General features: G+C 43.7%; 1 protein-coding gene across 5 annotated transcripts in view; it reads left to right on the top strand.

Annotated features, from left to right (window-relative positions):
* ABCA5 (ATP binding cassette subfamily A member 5) overlaps positions 1-21,150 on the top strand; it is a 37,516-nt gene extending 16,366 nt beyond the window's left edge. For 4 of the 5 annotated variants that reach the window (XM_054083163.1, XM_054083165.1, XM_054083162.1 and 1 more), the window contains exons 14-40: positions 138-313; positions 744-863; positions 1,682-1,820; positions 1,986-2,076; positions 2,283-2,422; positions 3,913-4,032; positions 5,046-5,247; positions 5,498-5,667; positions 6,537-6,670; positions 7,594-7,731; positions 8,338-8,451; positions 8,792-8,962; positions 9,896-10,009; positions 10,252-10,389; positions 10,895-10,969; positions 11,476-11,567; positions 12,123-12,249; positions 12,350-12,467; positions 12,573-12,664; positions 12,821-12,996; positions 13,492-13,570; positions 13,655-13,749; positions 14,410-14,529; positions 14,747-14,896; positions 15,875-15,954; positions 16,206-16,261; positions 17,683-21,150. In XM_054083163.1, coding sequence (XP_053939138.1) covers positions 138-313; positions 744-863; positions 1,682-1,820; positions 1,986-2,076; positions 2,283-2,422; positions 3,913-4,032; positions 5,046-5,247; positions 5,498-5,667; positions 6,537-6,670; positions 7,594-7,731; positions 8,338-8,451; positions 8,792-8,962; positions 9,896-10,009; positions 10,252-10,389; positions 10,895-10,969; positions 11,476-11,567; positions 12,123-12,249; positions 12,350-12,467; positions 12,573-12,664; positions 12,821-12,996; positions 13,492-13,570; positions 13,655-13,749; positions 14,410-14,529; positions 14,747-14,896; positions 15,875-15,954; positions 16,206-16,261; positions 17,683-17,790 — 3,335 coding nt within the window. In that variant the 3' untranslated portion in view covers positions 17,791-21,150. The remainder of the gene's footprint in view (positions 1-137; positions 314-743; positions 864-1,681; positions 1,821-1,985; positions 2,077-2,282; positions 2,423-3,912; positions 4,033-5,045; positions 5,248-5,497; positions 5,668-6,536; positions 6,671-7,593; positions 7,732-8,337; positions 8,452-8,791; positions 8,963-9,895; positions 10,010-10,251; positions 10,390-10,894; positions 10,970-11,475; positions 11,568-12,122; positions 12,250-12,349; positions 12,468-12,572; positions 12,665-12,820; positions 12,997-13,491; positions 13,571-13,654; positions 13,750-14,409; positions 14,530-14,746; positions 14,897-15,874; positions 15,955-16,205; positions 16,262-17,682) is intronic. The other variant, XM_054083166.1, reaches the window with a different exon arrangement.
* The last annotated feature ends 1,397 nt before the right edge of the window (positions 21,151-22,547 follow it).

The following is a 22,547-nucleotide window of genomic DNA, read 5'->3' as shown; positions in this document are numbered from 1 at the left end:
AGTTATTTCAGGATGTACCACGCTTCTATCTGGATAATATCTGAAAAAGACCACTCTAGATTCACATCCATCTAAGCTTGCTTTCTCGCTGTAAAAAACCTCAGTTGATCGCTCCTGGCTTGATTTATTTTTTTAAGGGTTCGTCTCTGTCTACGGGCACAAAGTCTCTGAAATCGATGAGATGCTCGAAGTGCGACAAATAGCAGGTGTGTGTCCCCAGTCTGATATACACTTCGATATATTAACTGTGGAAGAGAACCTCTCCATATTTGCTGCAATTAAAGGAATCCCACAGAATGATTTGATACAAGAGGTAAGTCAGCTGGGCACAGATACTATCTCATATGTTTGGTTTTATCCTGGAGGGTAAAGTAGCCTTATATAGTGCAGCTATTTCCTTAAGGCAAGTCTGCAGGGGAATATTACTTTACAATATAAGAGGCGAGGAGGCAGAGGAAAGGCAGATGTTTTTACGTAGATAAACTGCTAAATTTTCCTAGGAAACTAAAATGCTCGTGAAACGTTTGAAAGCATTTGTGTTTCAAGCATAGACACCTTTTAACTTCTTCAGGTTTGCTGGGGCTTCACTCCGCTCTGTGGATGCACAGGTTCCTTAGCAGCGTGCACCGTTCAGATACAGAATACACTGAATTGGGAACAGTTAATTTGAATAGTAATTAATAATCACGTTAAAAAAAATTCTACCGTTTCTTAACAATAAATGTGTTTTTTATGTTTTAAAGGTGCAGAAGGTGTTGTTGGATTTGGATATACAGCCTATCAGAGATAATCAAGCTAAAAAATTAAGTGGGGGCCAGAAAAGGCGGCTGTCAGTGGGAATTGCTGTTCTTGGGAACCCAAAGGTGAGTGGGATGGAGATGTTCCTGACTTCCTGTCACTAGTACAGCTAAGGGTTGATGTCTGTTGTCAAAACTAATCCATATAATAGTATGTAAGATGCAGAAGTTGTTACTGTGAGCGTCTGTCACCTTTTTTTCTTCATGGTTTAAACAATTGAAATAACTTCAATAGCTCCGCCTTTATGCTTGAGAATAATGGCTTAGATAACGGCAGTAGCTCTGGATTTGATGTCTTTGGGAAATAAATAGCAGGACAAGTTTTATGTCCTTTCCAGCAGGTAACATTTAGTGTCCAACAGTGACACTGTCGGAGACTTTCCTTGCAAAGCCATCCAGGCACTTGGAGCAGGGATGGAGCCAGAGAGTCCTTTTGTGTTAGAGCTGTTGCTTCTGTCCCATAAGAATATGTACATCGATGCCTGTTGCAACACAGAAGCTACAACCTTGCTGCTAAGATAGCACGTTTTGTATTTAAAACTGATCTGTATGACAGTTCACTGGGATTTTTAAAAGCATATGTGTATTTTTAACCATCCTTAATAGGAGGAGTGAATCTGTAGCTGAATGTAATTGTATTAGAACAAAACAGACTATGGCATTAAGTTACTATGTGATTTTTTTCCATTTGTCACGACAAGAGATGAATTTATTCCGAGCGTAGTGAAGTTAGCTGCCTTGCTTACTTTAGGGTGGTGTATGTTTTAGAGGGTAACGAGCAGGCTTCAAACAAAAAGCCCAATGTAGTGACTTTAGTGGGATTTCCTGAGGGTACATGGACGTGGCTTTGCAAATGCTTCTTGGTTTCTTGGTTTTACACAAAGGTTTTACTGCTGGATGAGCCGACTGCGGGTATGGATCCGTGTTCACGGCACATTGTCTGGAACCTCTTGAAAAACAGGAAGGCGAATCGCGTGACTGTTTTCAGCACCCACTTCATGGATGAGGCAGATATCCTCGCTGGTGAGTCCTGCCTGGGCACCCAGTCCGTGAGTGATAGCCACATTACAGAGGAAGAAGTGATGCTTTGCTAACCGTGGAATACAACTTTATTTGAAATAGATAGTTGGGTTTGGAGCAAATTGGTGGTCGTCTTATTCAAAGGGCCTTCTTGATTTTTGTTTCTAGATCGTAAAGCTGTGATTTCTCAAGGGATGTTGAAATGCCTTGGATCTTCTCTCTTTCTCAAAAGCAAATGGGGAATTGGCTACCGCTTGAGGTATTCTTTTTGTGTGATATCTGTTACGTGACATCTGTCTTTTTTTTTATTATCTGTTGAAATCTATAAGATAGCACCCCCTGCCCCTAAAAGAGATCATTTTATCATCTTTATACTGAACGTTTGGTGCTCTCCTGACTGCTAGTTCACGTGTAAGGAGAAAAGCAAGCTTTAAAAACCCAGTTGCTTGTCGTGCGTTTTCTTAGTATGCACATCGATGCCTATTGCAACACGGAAGCTACGACCTCGCTGATAAGACAGCACATTCCTGCAGCCAGCCTGATCCAGGAGAACGATGAGCAGCTCGTGTACACCCTGCCACTCAAGGACATGGACAAATTTGCAGGTATTGATGTTTCTGTTGTGCTGGAGGGTTGAATGGCTTTAGACAAGAAATCCATCAAGTGTGACCATAACCTGCAGTTCTTGTTAAATTGTCACTTATGCGTTTCTGCGGTTTTATCCATATTCGTTGTTTAGTTATGATTTGGCTGATGATCAGTCGATGAGGTCTTTCTCAGGCAGGTAAGGACCTTGTTGTCTCCTCCAAGGGGTCTGTGGTGTGCTAAGAAGCTCAAGAGCAAGCGCTAGGGAGATGCCTATAGCAGAAGGGCTGAAGACCCCCTTTTGTCCAAGAACGCCCTTGTCCTGTGGGAGCATCATCTTGCCGCAAAGCGTTTCAGTGAGCAGGGAAGCCAGAGAGTCTTAAGTGCTGCAATAATCCTTGTGCACTACTAAGAGCATTGTGTCACTGCCTTAAAATTCAGTGGTGAGAAGGAGCGTGGAACAGATGTGTTGGTTTCACTAGATGGCAGCAATTATCTGATCAGCCCTACAGCTCATGTTCATCTCCCAGGAGGAAAGGGAAGAAACAGCCTGTCCTTTACGCTATGTGGAAAGCCAAGGGAGAATCAATACTGATGTGAATGTGACTCATATTTCATAAATGCATTTTCCGCGTTGCATTTAACTCGTTAATAATTCATTAGCTTTACCTTTAGCAGCCGCTGCATGTGCTTTTGAAAAACAGACATCTTTATGCAAGATTGAATCAATTCCCCCAAACTATTTTAAGGACAAACTGAGGTTAGGAATATGCCTTAGCTACTGAGGCAGAAGAAATCACGGAGATCTGATGAGCATCACTGAGTATCCAACTGCTGTTCCCATTTTATGCATTTGCGTTTCCCTTCAATGTGACCTTGGCTCTGAAGTTCCTTGTTTTGTCAAATCCTTCACTTCATAGGACTGGCAAGAGCCCAATAGCATTTTTTCCATGCTGAAGTGCTAATTAGTCTTCTCACTCTCTAAGTGTCATTTTGGTTTTCAAGCTATGCCTGCCATCCAGAATCTCCTCTCTGGTTAAGCTGGATTTATAGGTTTGGATGTTTGCATATATAAAAAATTACTCGGTGGTTTTATTTGTGAAATCTCTGTGCCTGGGTGGGGATCTGGGTAGGATGAGCTACCTGCACTCCCTGTGTGTGATGCTTCCAGGAGAGGGGCTCTCACAGCCGGCCAGGAGGCAGCTCCAGGGTCATGAGCTTTAGAATGCTGAGGCAGTTTCATAAACACTACAGCTTTGGGAAAATATCACGTTTTCCATACCTGACCACAGAGAGTTGAAGTTTTGTGCTAAAAGGAGCTTATCCCAGCCTTGGTTCTCAAGCTATGACCTGTGTCTTCATAATTAAGCAACCGTATTTACATGTTACCTGCATTGTAGAGTACCACACATAAGGCTTTTGGGGATGTCTCTGATGGGCTTGAAGACCTCTTGGGAAGACATTGTAATCCTGTTTCAGAGCAACCAGTATGTTTCACTTCTTTCTCTAGGCTTATTTTCTGACCTTGACACTCATTCCCATTTGGGCGTTATCACCTATGGCGTTTCCATGACAACGCTGGAGGATGTCTATCTGAAGCTGGAAGTGGAGGCAGAGATCGATCAAGCAGGTGGGATGGGCTGTGGCTGTTTTCCTGTTTTCCCTCATGTTTGATTGAGTCTTAATTAGCGTAGAATTCTCTATGCCACCTTGCTGCCACAAGGAGTTTTGCTATGGAGGTAAGAATAATGAAAACCCTCTCGCAGAGTGCTACCTCCAGCAGTGCTGGGGGACTCCTTTGGTCTCACAGCATTCAAGGCTTTTGAAGTGTTTAACATAAACCTGCAAAAGCGGTGAGTTAGGTTGGGAGTGATTCTGGGAGGATACAGGGGAAAAGCTTTTTAGTGGCTGTCTCTGCAGTAATTAATTTTTCATCCGGTGTACTTACATCTCACTGCTTTGTTTTACAATGGCATTTTTTATGCCTGGCTTTTTAAAATGTCCTTTATTTTCCTAACGGAGCTTACTTTCAAGAAATAGTAAATGCACAGTCTAAATTTATTTCCAGCTTTCTGTCTGAACAGTAACGCTAGTGGCCTGTATTTAAGGCTGAAATGGTTCAACTTGTATTTCTTCTCCTTTAAGTTAACTTCCAATTCAAATATAAAGTTGGAACTGCTAGATATTACTCCAGAATTAATCAGTTCTTCGTTTGACGTCAACTTTGAATAGTTCAAGCTATCTTAATCTTTCTAGATCTTTCTTTGTGATATGGTTTAGTAAAGACTATCCTGCTCTGCGAAGCTTTTGCATGGGTATAAGAGGGTTTTAACAGCTGAATATGCTGGTACTGAATACTACAGGCGCATGCATAGGCTAAAGGTTTGAAACTGGGAGAAGTCTGCATCTTTCGAGTGGCAGAAATCTCCCTCATCTGCCTTAATTGTCCTCTGTGTGTGGGATTCAGAGCTTTCAGGTGTCGCTGACCTTGGGGTTAAGTTGAGAGGCTGACACGAGATGCAGTTGCTTCTGCTAGAGCGAGGGGAAGGAATTGATGGCCATCCAGCTTTATCCAGCTCCCATTTCAAATTGCTTAGCTCTATCAAGAGCTACTGGGTAGACTTTTACTCTCTTCTTTTTCAGATTATAGCGTGTTCAATTCCCAACAAGTGCAGGATGAAATGGATACAAAATCCCTGGACGATATGGAGCAGAGCCTCCTGATGCTGTCGGAGACGAAGGCACCAGCAATGAGCAATACAGCCCTCTGGAAGAAGCAGGTTTCCACCGTAGCGAAAGTTCATTTCCTTAGTCTCAAGCGGGAAAATAAATGTGTGAGAGTTATGTAAGTATTGGGGCTTTCTTATTTGTATACAAAGTTCTCAAAACCTGTTTGTATGACACCAGAGAAAGGACAGGGTGCAGCTAATTTCTTCCCTATAGTTACAGTTTAAAAAAAAATATCAACGAAGCTATCTTTTATTTTGAATACGTGCTTTTTTGAGGGCAAGGGAGATGTTGTTTTAATGGCATGCACTTAAACTGGGTTGGCTTGCGCTGAATTTTAATAAAACGGAAACTTTTATTTCTTTCAGGTTGTTGCTTTTTCTGATTTTTCTTGTAGTTCAGATTTTATTCTTTTTCGTACACCACATCATCAAAAATTCTGTAGCTGCTATCAAACTTTCCCCAGATTTGTACTTTCTGAAGCCCGGAGAGGTCTATCACAAGTACAGGAGTCGTCTCCTGCTGCAGAACTCCACAGGTAGGAGAGAGCAGAGATGCTCCGCGGGGGTAGCTCCTGTTTCAACTTCCCTCTGTAATATAGCATTTCATGCGGTGGAAAAAGATGGTGTGTTTTGCTTTTGGGGCTGAGGGCAAATTTTTTTCTTCAAATTAACACACATGAAGAGTTGTGAGGTACCAGGGGATGGTAGGGAGCAAGTATCCTTGGTGCTGTGGGGTTTGGTTCAGAGGTCTTCCTCCTCCTCCTCCTGGTAGCCTTTTGCGCCTCTGTCTCAAGACAGAAAGATGTCTGGTGTGAAGGAATTGGTAGGGAGACATTTAGGTACATCAACACTAAAATCCTGCTACAAAATATTGTGGAAAACCCCTTTTTGTTACAACTTAGGACCTTTTAAAAGTGTGTGGCAGCATTCTGGGCAATAGATATGAGCGTGTTTGAGCTGTTGGGAATTTGTGCTTAATTCCGTTTCATTTCTCCAGACGCTTTATTAAAGTGCTGCTGGTTTCCTGCTCTCTCAGCGAATTCTCTGTTGAACTGAAACTTTTGAGTATCCTGAAAGTGCTTATTAGCAGGTCCGCTTCCTCGCTGCTGCATTTGCTTGCGGAGATTAATTGGAGAATAGAACCAAAGGATTTTATTGCATTTGGAAGCTGTTGAGTGGGAAGGCAAAATATACACATTCGTGTTTATATTATATAAAACATATATAAACAGCAGAGAACTCTTTGGTGGGTATGTGGAAAGAAACAATGATTTTTCATCATAGGGCTATATCAGTGGGAAAATGCGTGACTAATTTTGTATTAAATACTCCAGGCTTGCAATGAGTTTATCGCTAGTAATGATAAACTGAGGATGAAGGCGATGCTTTCTCTGTCTTACACCAGGCTCGGATATCAGTGACATTGTCCGCTCTCTTGGGAGCATGAACATACTCTTGGAGATGTTTAATGACAGTGATTACGTCTCAGCTGCACCTCACAGCGCAGCTTTAAACGTGATTGACCTTGAATCCAGTCAGGTAAGATGGACAGACCAGTTCAGTTGTACCCCAAGGAGCTGGTTAGAGGCTGAGTTTGTTGTACCGTTGCCTGAAAGGCACCTATTGAGTCCTATAAACAAATAATAGCATGTAATATTGCTTATACGAGAGGCCTAGAAAAACAATTGTATTAACAAAATGGAAATATTATCAAAATAAATGTTCTTCCATAATGATAATTATGGTAGACTAATAAAACTCCCATCCCCCTTTCTTCCCCACAAGGGTACAAAAAGCCAAAAGAAATATTTTACTTCGTGAGAGACCTGGCATAGGAATTCCTTATGTTTTTTTACTTATACTGGCTGAATTATACAATTTGACAGAAGTGTAATTCCGTGGTGCTCTCATGTGTAAAGAAAAATGAGTTTTCTTGGGTTGTATGGTCACTGAAGGAGTGTCAGAAAGATTGTGAATGTTGGGGTCAGATTTAATCTCCAGCAAAGGAACTGCTTTGCAACACGCCAGCTCTGTCTCTTGTTCCTGTTTTTATTCATAGCCAACTGTTAATATTAGCGTGGCATCGCAGCCCGTAGCTCATGTCAATTTTTGCCTGTCTCGTTTTTAAATGCATTAACAAGAACATACGAGTGTGCGTCGCTGTGTGTTTTGTTTTCAGACTGTAATCGTCTGGAGCATCCTCTGTCGCAGCCCCACGGTTGCATGAAACATTCTGGGAATTTATTCCAAATAATTGCTCGCTATGGGCAGGACTCTTTTCCTGAATTAGGTTACGTGTTAGAACCACCCTGAGCAGCCCAGAGCTTCCTGCAAAGCGTGCTCTATTCTGCAAAGATTTATCCCAATGTTCACATTTAATTAAGCCCATAGGAGAGTTCCCCCCCTCCAGGAAATTACCCTTCATGCAGAAGAATTAAAATACCCAACACTTTCCTTTCCAGAACTATGTTTTCACGGTCATATTCAATAGTACCATGGTGCATTCCCTGCCAGTTTTGATGAATATTGTTAGCAATCTCCTTCTGCGCAATTTAAATGTGACGGAGAGCATTCAGATCTGGAGCAACCCCTTTGTTCAGGTGAGCAGCACCGGCAAAAACGGTCCTTAAGCTCAGGGTGGGTGGCAGAGCATTCCTGGGGGGTGGAAAAAAAGGGGAGGAATCTGGTCAGGACTGTCTACAGCACCAAGGGTTGTGCTCTGCGCAGTGCTGTCAAGAAGGATTGAGCTCCAGTAGCCAAAGCCTGTGGTTTTGGTGATACAGACCTTTGCAGTATTGAACAGGACTTGAAAGATGCTGGGATGTTGTTTGGCAGCTTGTGGAAGTGACGGAAAAGGGAATGCAGAAAGTGGATGCCCTATTGGGAATTCATTACAGGGTTGTGACAAGTCACTTTGGGGGCTACACGCGGGGATGCTGGAGGTCTGCTGCCTCCTGGGCAGAGCCGGGGGGGTCTTTGGGAGAGGAGAGGACTATCTGCAGGAGATGAGTGCTCCAGGAATTCATTAGATGCTCCTACATACACTCCAAAAACTTCCACAGGTGTTTTTCTTCATGCTGCAGCTCAGATTATCTTGTGATACATACAATATATGTTTGAGCATTTATAGTCGTGTTCCAATTCTCAACGTTTTGTTCTGGTCACGCGCATTCTGATATTGAAGAAATCTGATATTGATATTTCAGAATCTTCCAGACACGATTTTCAAACTGGAGATCTATTTTGAAGCTGTGTTACTGGGCATCATTATTACTGGAATGCCGCCCTATTTTGCCATGGACAATGCAGAAAACCATAAGGTAAACTCCCAGATGTGGATTTATAGATTGCGTGAGAACTTAAAAACTTAGGGTTTGGAGGGAAATCTTAAGAAGTCTTAAGTAGCATCTTTTGCCGGGAGTGGCAGCATGGATGTGACTTCTGTTTGCTGCCTGGTGTGGAGCAGATTTGGGAAAAGCCCTTTTGCTTTGCATGGCTTTTTCCTTCTTCCGCAGCAAAACTCAGCAGTAATTGGGTAAAACACTGCTACCACGCAAGTGTAAAAGCAGTGTATTAAAGGGGAAACCAAGATGCTGCTCACGCACTGAGGCAGAGCAACACAGTGTTAATTTTAATTAACGTTGCATTTTCCTGTTGCAGATCAAAGCGTACACGCAGTTGAAGATAGCGGGACTTTATCCCTCCGCTTACTGGACCGGGCAAGCTGTTGTTGACCTCCCGCTGTTTTTCTCCATCCTTGTCCTGATGATCGGCAGCCTCTTTGCCTTTCACTACGGTGTCTACTTCTACGTTGGCAAGTTCATTGCTGTGGTGAGCGCAGTGGAGCGCGTGTGGGGATGTGAGAGCGTGGGTGTGTTATCTTCCACAAGTGTTTATTTTTATTAGATGGTCCGGCAGACTTTTTCCAACCGAGACACAGAGAAAATACCCAATTAAGGCTGTTGGCACCGAGGCACCAATCACGCTGCACCAAAGGCAAAATAGTACTTTTCATGGGGAAAAATTACTCAAATTTTGGAGTTTCATTCAGAACTGGAAGAAAAAGGAGCTTTAAAACACCAGGTTCTTCCAAGGAAATGCTTTGTCCTTCACTGCCCTCCTTGTTCAGTCAGCTTTATGCTCCTTGCTGCTGATTGATAGTTGCTCCCATTTATGTGAGCGTGCTGTTAATGACAAGGTTATGGAGACTTTGAAGGCAGACCAGCTCTACAATGAATTACAGCTTGTGATTAAATTGAAGTGACTACAAGTTTTCATGTCTTACATTCAGAGCGGTCTTCCCCGAGACATTGGCTGTAATTGAGAAGAATCAAATTTTCCTAGCTGCTTTCCCAGAAGCTCCCTGGTAATCAGGTTTGGGATGCGACCGTTGCGCTGCAGGGCTATTTTTCTGCCAGCGCATCTTCCCCGATTTCAGTTTCTGCAAAGATGCTGAGGCTGAAGGTGAAATTCCTGATGTTTGCCAAAATCTTCAGGTCAACAGTTATGGGAGCCTGTGTTAGGAAAAAAAAAAGGGGGTGAAATATTTCAAGGAAGGAGGGTGACGTTTCTGCCTGTCCACATACGCTTTTGTTTCTGTCTTTAGCAGCGTATGCTGTATGTACCAAGGTCGCAAAATATATCAAATCGAGTGACAGATAAGAAACCAGAGTAATGTAGCAAAGTATTTCCAGTTGATACTTATACAAAAAATTCTTCCTCTGGATTCTTACATTTCCTGAGCACCCTTTATTATCTTGGCAGATTTTTTGCCTGATTGGTTATGTCCCATCGGTCGTGCTCTTCACTTACGTCGTCTCCTTCACATTTAAAAAAGTCCAGAACACGAAAGAATTTTGGTCATTTATATTTTCAGTGGTGAGTAATTTAACCAGTCTTCCCAGCTGGTAATCTCCAAAGCCACAACACGCTTCCCAGTTCTTTTATTTATCTGTGTGTCCTTAACGCACAAGAAATTTGAAGCATTTACCAATGTCTCTGTATTACTGCCATATCCTAAATGATAAAAGCTTTAAAAACTGTGCCTCAAATTAGGTAACTTATGCCTACAAAGTCTGAACTGAATGAAAATGGACTTTTTTTCCTTTTCTTTTGTACAGACAGCTTTGCTCTGTACAGTTGTCACTGAAGTGGCCTTCTTTCTGGACTATTACTTGGTAACCACCGTCCTGCATTATGTCTTCTCCATCTTCATTCCTATTTATCCTCTTATTGGCTGTCTTATTTGCTTTATAAAGGTAAGGGGGTACAGGAGATCCTCTCCAGAGTGTTTGTAGATGGATGGGGTTGGGTGGGTGTCTTGAGTGATAATGGCACAGCAGATATCTGCCTGGTGGGATGATGTCCTCCGTAGCTACTTAACACGTGAAGAATAGCAGTGGCTGGTGAACAATCGCCTTTTTTTCCTGTAAGCAGAATGTTGCAGTTTTAAAATGAGGAAAAAAGGAAGTCTCGCATTAAATATCTAAAGGAAAAACATACATTTCTCAGCCTGTGGACTGGGCAAACACAGTGGTGTGAGATGGGTTAATTAGGAGTCCGTGGCTTTAAACAGGAAGCATCCCCGGGAACTTTGATGGAAGTTTTATTGGCATCAAACTCCTGCATGCAGGGTCTCTGCAGAGCTCAGAAAGTGTTTGAGCAAGATAACTTAAATGACTGAGTTGAGATTAAAGTGCAGTGTCGAATATGCAGTTTCTGGGAGGCGATTATACACCTGAACCTATCCTTTTGCATTATCAGGTCTCGTGGAAAAGCAAGCGAAAGAGTGGAGGATACTACGACCCATGGGACCGGCTCCTGGTAGCAGTTATAGCTGTAAGCACGATTATTTGATTATTTGCCATATTTGCTATGGAGAATTGCTGACTTCTGCTGAGAAGCCCCGTCTGTTCAGCCGTCTTTATTAGTAAAGATTTGATCTAATGCTGAGCATCACTGGAGTCTGCGGCTTTGCAACCTGTTGCAGCATAAAGAGTATTAGCAAAAGCTGCTGTGCCTACCAGCTCGACATTTGCTGCTTTAATAGTCAATATTAGTCCTGATTATTATGGGAGCTTGTGCTCGTGGAGCATGAACTCCACAGCGGGCACTGTCCCCCTGCCTCCAAACCCAAGTAATTGCCATTAAATCTAAGCAGGCTGTGGTTGTGCGTCCTCATTGTCTACTCACTGAGTAGTATCTCAGTATACATTTCATCTTCTCAAAACCATCAGCACTTCTGGGGGAGGGAAGAGCTGGAGCTTCTTTTCACTCATCGCGCTGGTGGGATCGCCGGTAGGGTCACCGGTCTGAGGAACCGGAACTGTGTTTGTCTGTTTTAGCCCTATTTGCAGTGTGTCGTGTGGCTTTTCCTACTGCGATGTTTTGAGCTGAAGAACGGCGGGAGGACAGTTAGAGAGGATCCATTTTTCAGGTGTGTCTTTGTTGGACAGACTTCTTAAAAATGCCTTCTTTGGACTATTGCTTCTCTTTAAAATGATGCTAGTGATGAAACTGGAACGTGCAGTGTATGGCTGTGGGGAATACTGCAGAAAACAAAATACCTGTGTTTATATCCCATCCCAAGTGTCTAAAGAATTTGTTTTCCTAACTTTAGTTGCCTGAAATTCAATCAAAGTGCAGGAAGAGGGATTTTTTACTTCCTTTTAAGTTATATCAGAGCCAAATCAGGAATATATAAATATATATATATATATATAAAATATATTTTTATATATGTATATATATAAAAAACATAGGGGAGCATCCTTCCCTATTGCATGGCTGGAGCTGTCATCCCCCAGCAAAGAGCTCATCGTAGAGATGACATAGTTGCAATTACCGACAGCAATTTTTGCTCTTTTGGGGCTTCTCGGGTGTGCTGCATAACTGTGTTAGTCCAGGGTTCAAATTGCTGTCTGCATCGAAGCAGCGAACAAATCTCAGCTGAATGCCAAGCAGAGGCATCGTGTTGTTTTCTTCCCTTTAGAAAATGTTTTACAAAAGCCAGAACCTGGAAGTTCCCAGATGTGTCTCATGATGAGAACGAAGATGAAGATGTGAAGGCAGAGAGGCTTCGAGTCCAAGAAATACTGAAAAGCCCCAAGAGCGAGGAGGTAATGCCGCCGTGTGTACCCATGGGCACTCCCCAAACCCCAGGTTGAGATGTTTCCCAAAGGTGCTACAATCTTCAGGCACTTCTCTCTTCTCTACCAGATGCCAGCAATCCTGGTCAGCAGCTTGCACAAAGAGTTTGATGAAAGGAAGGAATTTCTTCTGGGGAGAAAAATAAAAAAAGTGGCAACAAAACATGTCTCTCTCTGCGTCAAAAAAGGTTGGAGTTAAATTACTGGCTGGTGAGCTGTTATATCTATAAAAATTACTCTTTAATCCATTTATCTGACCTTTTGGGCAATGCTTTGTGTCGTCCTTTCTTTAGGAGAAATACTGGGGTTGTTGGGACCCAATGGAGCTGGGAAAAGCACGTTAATTAATATGCTCGTTGGAGAGATTGAGCCAACCAGTGGGCAGGTACTTCACACACTACAGACTAAATAGAAAGGAAATCTATGTTTATTGTTTTTATTGTTATTGCAAGCATTCCCAAATGTGTTTTGCTAAAATCCTATATAAATAGTTCTGAACCTTAGAATATTCTTGAGTAAAGTCTATACATTTTCCTCGCAGGTTCTGATGGGAGATTATTCTTTTGGGCTGAACAGTGAAGATGACTCTGTGAAATTTGTGGGTTACTGTCCTCAAACGAATCCACTTTGGCCAGATATCACGTTGCAGGAACACTTTGAAATTTATGGTGCTATCAAAGGAATGAGTCAGACTGACGTTAAGGAAGTCATAAAACGGTAAGTAGCTTAGTATAGGAATGTTTAACATTTTAACTATATTTTTCTTAAGGCTTTTTTATCCCTACCCACAATTCCGCAGGCAATCTTTTTTTCCGTTTAAGTTTATGATTGGATCATTTCAGCCAATTCAGTGAGGTTAGGAGAGACAGATTTGTAGATTAGGAGATACAGATTCAGCCACACAAAATTTAATTTGTATTTGTGGATTTTTTTTTAAAGTTACAAAGTGCTAATGATGACCTTTGCAGAGACTGAGGGACGAGGAGGAGGCCAGGGCTTGCAGCTGCTTCTGGATTATCACCTCCTCTAGGACGTGGCTCAAGTGGTTTTGTATGGAAGCACCAAGCTCTGATTCTGCGTGTTGCTTTGCTTTTTTCTATACTTTATATACAAATATTTGTTGCCAAATTCTTCCAACGACACTGTTTGTATACTGTGTGATGTGGGGGAAGGCAAAGCTTCACCCTCTCAGCTCAGGTCCTCTCCTTTCCGCAGCATCGCAAGTGCCCTGGATTTAAAAGACCACCTGCAGAAGACAACGAAGAAGCTGGGCGTAGGGCTGAAACGCAAGGTACGAGGGAGCTTTTTGAGCTGCCGCGTTGGGTGCCCCCAGCAGCCGTTGTGTCCTTATCCTTTCCCTTTGCCTTCTTCCCAGCTGTGCTTTGCCCTGAGTATGCTGGGCAACCCGCGAGTCACGCTCTTGGATGAACCGTCAACCGGGATGGATCCAAAAGCCAAGCAGCACATGTGGTGAGTGCCGCTAAGGGCCACACTGGCTGCAAGCTCGTTTCTCTTTGGGGATTTGTCCAATTTTATGTGTCCATCATCCCTGTTAACACTAGGGAGAGCCATAGACAGGGAATCAAGGCTTCCTTAGTGCCAGGTGCGTTTCGTCTGTGTCCTCTCCTGGAATCACAGAATCATTTGGGGTGGAAAAGGCCTTTAAGATCAAGGTCATAGAGTCCAACCATAAAATTAACGCTGCCAAGTACACCACTAAACCACGTCCCGAAGCACCACATCTATACCTCTTTTAAATCCCTCCAGGGGTGGTGACTCAACCGCTTCCCTCAGCAGCCTATTTCAGTGCTTGAGAGCACTGTCAGTGAAGTAATACTTGCTAATATCCAATATAAACCGGTGCAGATTGAGGCCATTTCCTCCTGTCCTGTTACTTGGGAGAAGAGACCAAAAAGCTTAAAAGTTGAAAGAAATCTTGGAATATAAGTAGTATGAGATTTGAGTCATCTTTTTAAAATATCAGATGTTAATCGCTGATGTGAAAGTAGTATTGGTCCATAAAATAGTTTGTGTTTGACCATCACAGTCCTCTTTTGCTGCTGTCTCAGGATTTACTGTTACATACCAGTTGTTTTATTCAGAGATTTTTTTTTTTGGTTGTTTTTGTAGGCGGGCAATTCGAGCAGCGTTTAAGAATAAGGAGAGAGCAGCTATCCTGACGACTCACTACATGGAAGAGGCAGATGCTGTCTGTGATCGTGTGGCCATTCTGGTGTCCGGGCAGCTCAGGTACCACCGGAGCCCTCCGCTGTCACAGGCTTTGTGGCAGGGAGGATAGAGGAGCTGTTGACTGGAATATATTTCTTTGAAAATCTAAGCAGAGAATCTTTTGCTTCTTAAACTGCAGCAAAATTAAACTGCTGAAAAGGTCTGTTATAAGTTAGGTTACTTTTTGAGTGTGGTGTAATAACATCTACGACTTCTATTTTCTCTCTGCTCTTGGTAGATGTATAGGTACCGTCCAACACCTGAAGAGTAAATTTGGCAGAGGATACTTCTTGGAAATGAAATTAAAAGAAACAGCAGATGTACAGCAAGTGGAGTTTCTACAGAGACAGATTTTGCACATCTTCCCAAATGCAAATCGTCAGGAAAGGTGAAGTTTTCATAAATACATGGAAAACATTGATATTAATACAAGCCCTCAGTTTCTCAGAAGCTCTTTGGCACCGCGTGAGGAGTGCTGTGATACTAAAATATACAAAAAAATATTTATAGGCAGCTTAAAAAAAAGAAAAAAAAGAGGAAGGGTTTTGCAGGTCAGCAAAAGCTGCCAGGGTGGTGGCTGTGGGCCTGAGTGCAGATGTTCAGCACAGAGGAAGCAAAACTTGGATTTCTGCTTAGCTGTGGCCTGACAGCTTCCTTCTCACTCAGGGCTCCCGGGAAACGGGGATAAAAATCTGAGTCGCTGGCCCATACCTAGAAACATTTGAACATTTTCTAGGGGTGCCTCAGCGTTTGAGGGTGAGCTGGTTGGTTTTCCTTCCAGCACGTGGAAATTGTGCCATATGAACTCAAGGGTTTGGGTTGGTGAGCGCTGATGAGACTCCAAAGAGAGCACTGAAGGCTTCGTGTAACGAGTGGCGCTCAAATGCGGGAGATGTGGAGGAGTGTTTTGTTTTCCAGAAGCAAATGTGTGGGGTAGAGCAGCTCCCTGTTCTGGAGCCCACGTTTCGGGAACCGCTGGATGATGCAAAGCCCCGGGGGATCCTGTGACCTGTCTTGAGTTCATTGGAAAGGCAAAACCTCATAACTTTAGAAGTTCCAGGCAGTGATTTTTTTTCTTTCATGAGTGTATGGGCAGAATATAAATGGTTGTATCTCAGCTGAAGAGCATAGAAATCATAGAGTGGTCTCAAGGGGATCTCAGCTGGTGCACCTGGATCTGGATTGGGTTATAAACCAGCTGGTCCCCCAGAGCTGCATCGTTCCTCTTGTCTCATGTGATGATAGCTAGTCAGAATGCCTGGAGTAACCTTCAGAAAGTGCATTTAAATCCATTGACTTGGATATTAATATTTTTGCTTTGAGTAATTTTACCTGAAGCTAAATTTGCTTTGTTTCTTTGTTCCAGCTTTGCTTCTATTTTGGCATATAAAATTCCTAAAGAAGATGTACAGTCACTTTCACATTCTTTTTCCAAGCTGGAAGAAGGTAATTAAGCATTGCCATGCATCATATACATTTTTTTCTCCTAAAACTAACACATTTGCCCTGCACTGGCGCTTCTGCATTTCTGTTCCAAACTAATTTAATTTATTTTTTCTAGTATAATTGGAATCCCCAACTCTTTTTCTTGTCAAATGAAAAGTTAAGTGTTTATACCAGCTTAAAATGCTTTAAACCTTGTTCTGTCAGATGATGACGTATTCCTAAATATGTGCTCTTATTAATTCTTTTAACAGTAAAACACGCCTTTAACATCGAGGAGTACAGCTTCTCTCAAGCAACATTGGAACAGGTATGTTAAAGCAAATTACGTATCGTGGAAGTAAATCCTGCCAGGCGAAGGAGTTGTAGGTTTTTGGAGTGTCTGGGGTAGATTCACTTCCCCCTGCTGTGCATCCGGCCCGGGCAAGTCATAGTGGACAGAGGGGGGACAATGATGGGAGTACACGATCAGTACATGATGGGAGATGATGTGATTGAGAGCAGCCCTGCAGAGGAGGACTTGGGGCGCTGGTCCATGAGAAGCTTGACATGAGCCGACAATATGCGCTCGCAGCCCAGAAACCAACCGTGTCCTGGGCTGCATCCAAAGCAGGGAGGGAGGGGATTCTGCCCCTCTAGTCCTCTCTTGTGAGACCTCACCTGGAATACTGTGTCCAGGTCTGGAATCCTCAACGTAAGAAGGAGATGGAGCTGTTGGAACAGGTCTGAGGAGGAGGCTACAAAGATGACCTGAAGGCTGGAGCACCTCTCATAGAAGGACAGGCTGAGAGAGTTGGGGTTGTTCAGCCTGGAGAAGAGAAGGCTCTGAGGAGATCTTATAGTGACCTTTCAGTACCTGAAAGGGGCTACAGGAAAGCTGGGGAGGGGCTATTTGTAAAGACTTGTGGGGATAGGATGAGGGGGAATGGGTACAAACTAGAGAAGGGCAGATTTAAGCTGGACATCAGGAAGAATTTCTTTGCCATGAGGGTGGTGAGACACTGGCCCAGGTTGCCCAGGGAAGCTGTGGCTGCCCCATCCCTGGAGGTGTTCCAGGCCAGGTTGGATGGGCCTTGGGCAGCCTGAGCCAGTGGGATGTCCCTGCCCATGGCAGGGGATTGGAACTAAATGATCTTTAAGGTCCCCTCCAACCCAAACTATTCTATGATTCTGTGATTCTATAAGTCCTGCACAGGCAGTTTGTCCCCTGTGCCTGGCTCTTGGGCAGCTGGAGCCACTCTGCTTATGCCCATTTGGGCATTTTTGGAGCTGAAGTCCCCTTTTCCCATGTGAATTGGGACTACCAGTGTCCCTGCTCCTCATTATTGCTGTTTTCTCCTTTAAAAATAAAAGGCCAACTGCAGTGACTGGAGCAAAATAACTTCATGGCATTAGTAGAAATAGCACTGATTTATTCAGAAGATGGGCATTGCTGTTCATCTCTGAAAAAAGAAGGTAGAGCTGAGGCTTCTTATTGCTTATTCTGGATTAGTTATTGCTGACAATAAATGTCCTTCAGCTTGTATGCGGTTCAACTTCCTTTTCATTGTGCTTGGAAGAAAGGAGGCGGGAGCGTAGGAGTAAGCAGAAAAAAAAATACTGAAAACTTCCTACTTGGAGATGAAACAATACCTTCGGTACTCCTGAGGTTTTTAGCATGAATTCTGTTTGTTTGCAAGAAAGTTCCTTCAGAGGAGCGTAGCATACTCACATCCTTCCTGTCTGTTCCAGGTTTTTGTGGAGCTTGCTAAAGAGCAGGAGGAGGAGGACAGCAGCTTCGGCACCTTCAACAGCACGCTGTGGTGGGAGAGGACGCAGGAGGACCGAGTCATTTTCTGAGATCCTTATGCTCCAGACCTGCTTGTCAGCTCACGTTCTGAGCCAGCAATGATCCCCAGCGCACACATTGGGAGGTGTGTGTGTGGAAAACACCAGAGCTGGGATGGATGAGGAAAATTGTATTTGGAAGCACTGTGTTCCACCATCCTGGCCTTAGGAATAACACTGCAGTAGTGGTGAGCATCCCCTCCATTATTCTGGCTCACCTGAAATTCCTTTTCCCCTCACCGTTCCCGCAGTTTGCGTTGAGCGAGAAAGCACCGCTGTGACAGTCGGTCATCTCCTGGTGTTGGTCAGTTGTGCAGGAGCACTGCCCTGCCTTCCTCGCTCAGCCGTGCTGCGCCGCATCGGGGCTGTGTGCCTGAGGCTGGGCTGTCCTTATTGGAAATCGGGAATTTGAACAAAACCAGTTGCTGCCGGAGCATCCATCCCTGTGGGACCCGCACGCTGGTTCGCAGGCTCTTGCCATGCCTCTTGCCCTCAGTGGGCACTGCTGTCTGCCCAACGAGGTGCCGTGCAGCCGCACGTCCCTGCGAGGTCCTGCTCCCCCGCCGGATGACCCATCCCTGCTTATGCTTAGAAGATGCACCTGCTTAGACAAGAGGGAAAAACCACTCCACAGGAATTATATTCACCACAGAGACGGTCCTGAATCATAAAGAGGGTCTGGAATTACACTGCGAGCTTAGCTTGGTATCCGACCAATGCAAAAATATTCATTTAAAGATATAATATGGCATTTGTCAGCACTTGTATTCCTTTTTACTGCAGGTTGGCAGACGTGGCGAACTCGTGCTGCCCTTCTGGGTGGCGCTGGTGTTTGTAATGCATGCACTCTAGGATTAAAGGGGGTGTACAGACGTGGATGCTATTTTCCCCCCGCTTGGTAAAAGTACAAAGACATAACTGTGTAGGTACGGGATTTGCAGAGATGTGTGTATTTCTCATCTTCATTAAAAACAGTCTAGTTCTTCTGTTGGGTCTTAATGACATGTATCCTGCCAGCTGTTTGTTAGAGACAGTCGTTTTTAGATGTTCTCGTTTTTCTTGATGTTGACTTCATAAGTACACGCAACAGCATTTCCTGATCCGTCTTTGTTGTGATAGCAGTCAGCAACGCAGTAGTGTCCTTGGCACGGGAACGTTTCCTTTGTCCTGGCCTGGCAATTTTACATTCACCTTTCTAAACCCAAAATGAAACAAATCAACAACCACATTGGTAGGAACGGTGCCTTTGGTTTGCACAGAAGCACTAAGAAGAGCAGAATATACGATCCTTTATCCTAAGAGATGACAGATGTGTTTTGAAAATATATTATTTTTTTGATTTTTTTTTTTTCTACACAAAGCTATCATTGCTTTTTTAGTTTTATAAGGTGAAATAAAAAGATTGCTAAGAGTTCATTGCGTTCTGCAATGAACAAATATAGAGATGCATTTATATGGAAACATTGGCTTCATAAGTCATGTCAATTGTATATCTTCACGTTAAAGTTAGGAAATACCTTTGTTTTTCTTGTGAAAACTCAAAAACCTGTGGGTTAAGGTGGCGTGCTGTGTCCCAACTGCTGGTAATTATCAGGCAATAATGTATGTAATATGTTTGATAATGATTTATCGTTATGTTGAGCCAAATCTGTTTGTGTTACCTTCTTACTCTACTGTGAGAGATGTGAACTCATGATTTATAACTCTTTTGTGCCCATAGATTGCATATAAATGTACAGATTTTGTTTTGTAGTTAAAGTTTAAGCCCAAGAACTGCAGAAACACCTGGACATCCTCTTTGCTTCCCCAGGAGAAGGTCCCTTCCCTTTGGGAAGTGCAAATGGTACATCTGCCTGTTTTGATGAGCTCCGAGCCATGGTATTTGCATATGCCTAATTCTCCCGTGCTGGAAATAACACCAAAATAAAGAACAGGATTACAGCAGCAGCCTCTAAAATGCAGCTCCAGTAACAACCTTCCTAGGGCTGATGCTTCCCTGTAAGAAAAGAAAAATGACCCAAATTCAGCTCTTTGGGAGCCCCCAACCTCTTGCTCCCAGCTGCATCCCCACTGCTGGTGAGTGTCTCTGAGCATTTGGAGCAAAGGTGGGACCCAGAATTTTGTCTCGTGGTACTTTCCCATGTTTCTACCTACAAGCTAAATGCATCTGCTCGGAATCCCACATTTCTTAACTTCCATCTCTTTGTAAACGGTATTTCAGCCGAGTGTCGTTTGCACATCTGTCTGGCAATGTACTGCGCACTCTTTCCACTTTGGGAAAGTACAGTTGTGACCTCTTAGCATTGATTTCTTCTTCTTAATGTTCTTCTTGAACTGGCAGTCAGAGTTAATGGTCTGTAAAATAGTTCTGTGTTCTAGATGACATCACCCTATTTCAAATAGCTTCTTATTTTGATATTTCAGATGGTTCATATGAAAACTTCTATTAGCAGCTAGATCTGCTCAGTTTGGTACTATTCTTGTTTACCCTGGAGTAACCCACTTGATGGTGGCACTGTATTTATGCAGTTACGTGTGCAAAGAATTTGGCTTGTCAAGGTAACCGCGTCTTTGAGTGGGATCTGTTTGGCGTGGTGACCTCTTGTGTCAACGTGGTTCAAGATGCTACTGGAAAACATCACTGTGATTGTGGTATATTGTATCAGGAGTCTTTCAAAGTGTCAGACGATGCCTATAATTGCCAGAATAGGGAAAAACATATGCAAAATTAAACCACAGAATCCCATGGAAACACAAGAGAGCTTTATTCCTGGAATTTTAAGTTGCTTTGTTCTGCTGTTAGTGGTGACACACTAAATCCCAGCCATACGATGCATAACCCCAGTCTGGGCTCACTAGGAGGTAAAACTGAGCCAAGGCAGCCAGATTTGGGCTCACTATGGCACTTGGGACAGATCAGTTCACTTTGTGCCACCGTTCCCAGGTTTAAGTTACCTTGCAGGGTAGTTGTGAGAAGTAGTTAGCTAGGATAGCCAAAACTTGGAAGATGCATTAGTTTGTGCTGTTATTATACGGTTGTATTTTTATATGGAGGATTTTAAGGTGTCTGATTCTCTTTAAATTACCAAGAAAGCCCTTATTTTAAAAAGTACCTTCGTATAGCAAGTGAAGTCTATGACGTAGCTGACATCCAGTACTGTGGTAGCAGAAGCAGAAAGTATTTGGTCTAAAGGTGACAGGTTTGTAAAGCTCCTCCTGGTGTTGCTGTCAGGCACTTGGAATCATTTGCAGTTTATTTTATACACCTGTCTTTCTTTTACCACTTTGCTGTATTTGTAAGTTGAGGTTTTTCCCTTTCCAGCAGAGAGTACTACCAAAATAAAGATGGATTGGCTTGTTAAATGCTTGTGTTTCTACCATGCGTGTGTTTTGCCTTGTTAGAAACCGGGAGACTGTTTTCAGTAGCCTTCACCGTTCCCTGGTGCAGGTGAGTAGGATTGGGGTACTTGGGCAGAGCACGGGGGACCCGGCTCTTGGCATGGCTGGAGGGTCACACTTCAGTAATGGCACGTTTTTAATTGATTTCAGGGAATTGCAGTATTGCAACACTTGGGATTCGACCGCCCACTTTGGGCTAGAAGCAGCTGTGGGCTCCTGGCACGCCGCGCCGTGCATCTGCAGGGATGAATCACATTCATCCACTTGAAAATTAACCCCGCTGAAGAAAAGAATTCATTTTTTTCTGGTGGGATCCGTGCCCAAGACAAACTTGTTGGGTGGCTGGATGGGTGCTCGCTCCGGCATGAGTGGTGGCGAAATGCTGCTGGTGAGTGAGGAGTGTGGCTGAAGCTGAAACGTGGTCTGCAGGGCTGAAGCGCGCTGCCCGCTGCCCAGCTGGTGCGTGGCACTGGCTTGACCTGCTGCCGAGGAGGAGGAGGACGATTCACCTCCAGCCCTGTGAATCGGCTAAGGAGCTAGCAAAATGTTAGGGGGTTGTGCTCCCTGAACCCCTCGGTGGGGAGGAAAAAGAACCCCAAAGAAATCTAATCTAAATTCGGTGAAAGCTCCCAGGTTTTCATACTAGTTTAACGCAGCCTTAAGGGCAGCAGGCCATTTATTTTTTTTAAGGCTGCAGAATGAATCCATTCCCTCTTAATGCTTCCTTTAAGAGAGCTTCAGAAAGCCCCTAATTTAGTGTGCTGAGTTTCTCCTTCATAACAGTTTCCTAGAGCTTTCAGTTCTTCTTTTTCCTGAAATGCATCGCTTGCACTGTTCCCCTCAGAGGATGCAGGCTCCATCCTCCTCCCCTTTCCTCTTCCTCGTAGATGTAAAGGCTAATCCAACGCTGGTTACAAGACCCCTTCTCAGAAATCCCGTGAAGCAACTGCTTGGGGATTTAATTAATGATATTTTGATGTGCTTCAGCAGCAGAGCCAGGAGCGGCACCCAGTAGGCAGGATGGGGAACCCCAAAGAGCACTCAGAGCAGGTGTCATTTCTGTGTTAAAATGCATTTTTCTGTAGATAACACGCAGGTATGCGAGGGCTCCACACTGTGCCAGGCACCGCCAGCACACTATGGCACAGGGGTTATGTCAGAAACGCAATGTTATTCACTGAGGTGCATCTCAGCTGTGCTTTTTTACAGTTATGAGTAGGCTTTCCCGTTTCTCACTTGTTGCCCAATGGGAAAGGATGCAGGAAAACACTCTGCTAAATGAGCTCATTCCTTGAAAATGAGTAAATCGGCAGCTGGAGAAGAGCTACAGCCTTTGTTAAGCAACAACCAAATAGCTTTTGTGGTTTCGG

This window comes from Cuculus canorus, chromosome 18 (genome assembly GCF_017976375.1).
Source record: "Cuculus canorus isolate bCucCan1 chromosome 18, bCucCan1.pri, whole genome shotgun sequence".
Taxonomy (NCBI): domain Eukaryota; kingdom Metazoa; phylum Chordata; class Aves; order Cuculiformes; family Cuculidae; genus Cuculus; species Cuculus canorus.
This window is presented reverse-complemented; position numbering and strand designations above follow the sequence as displayed.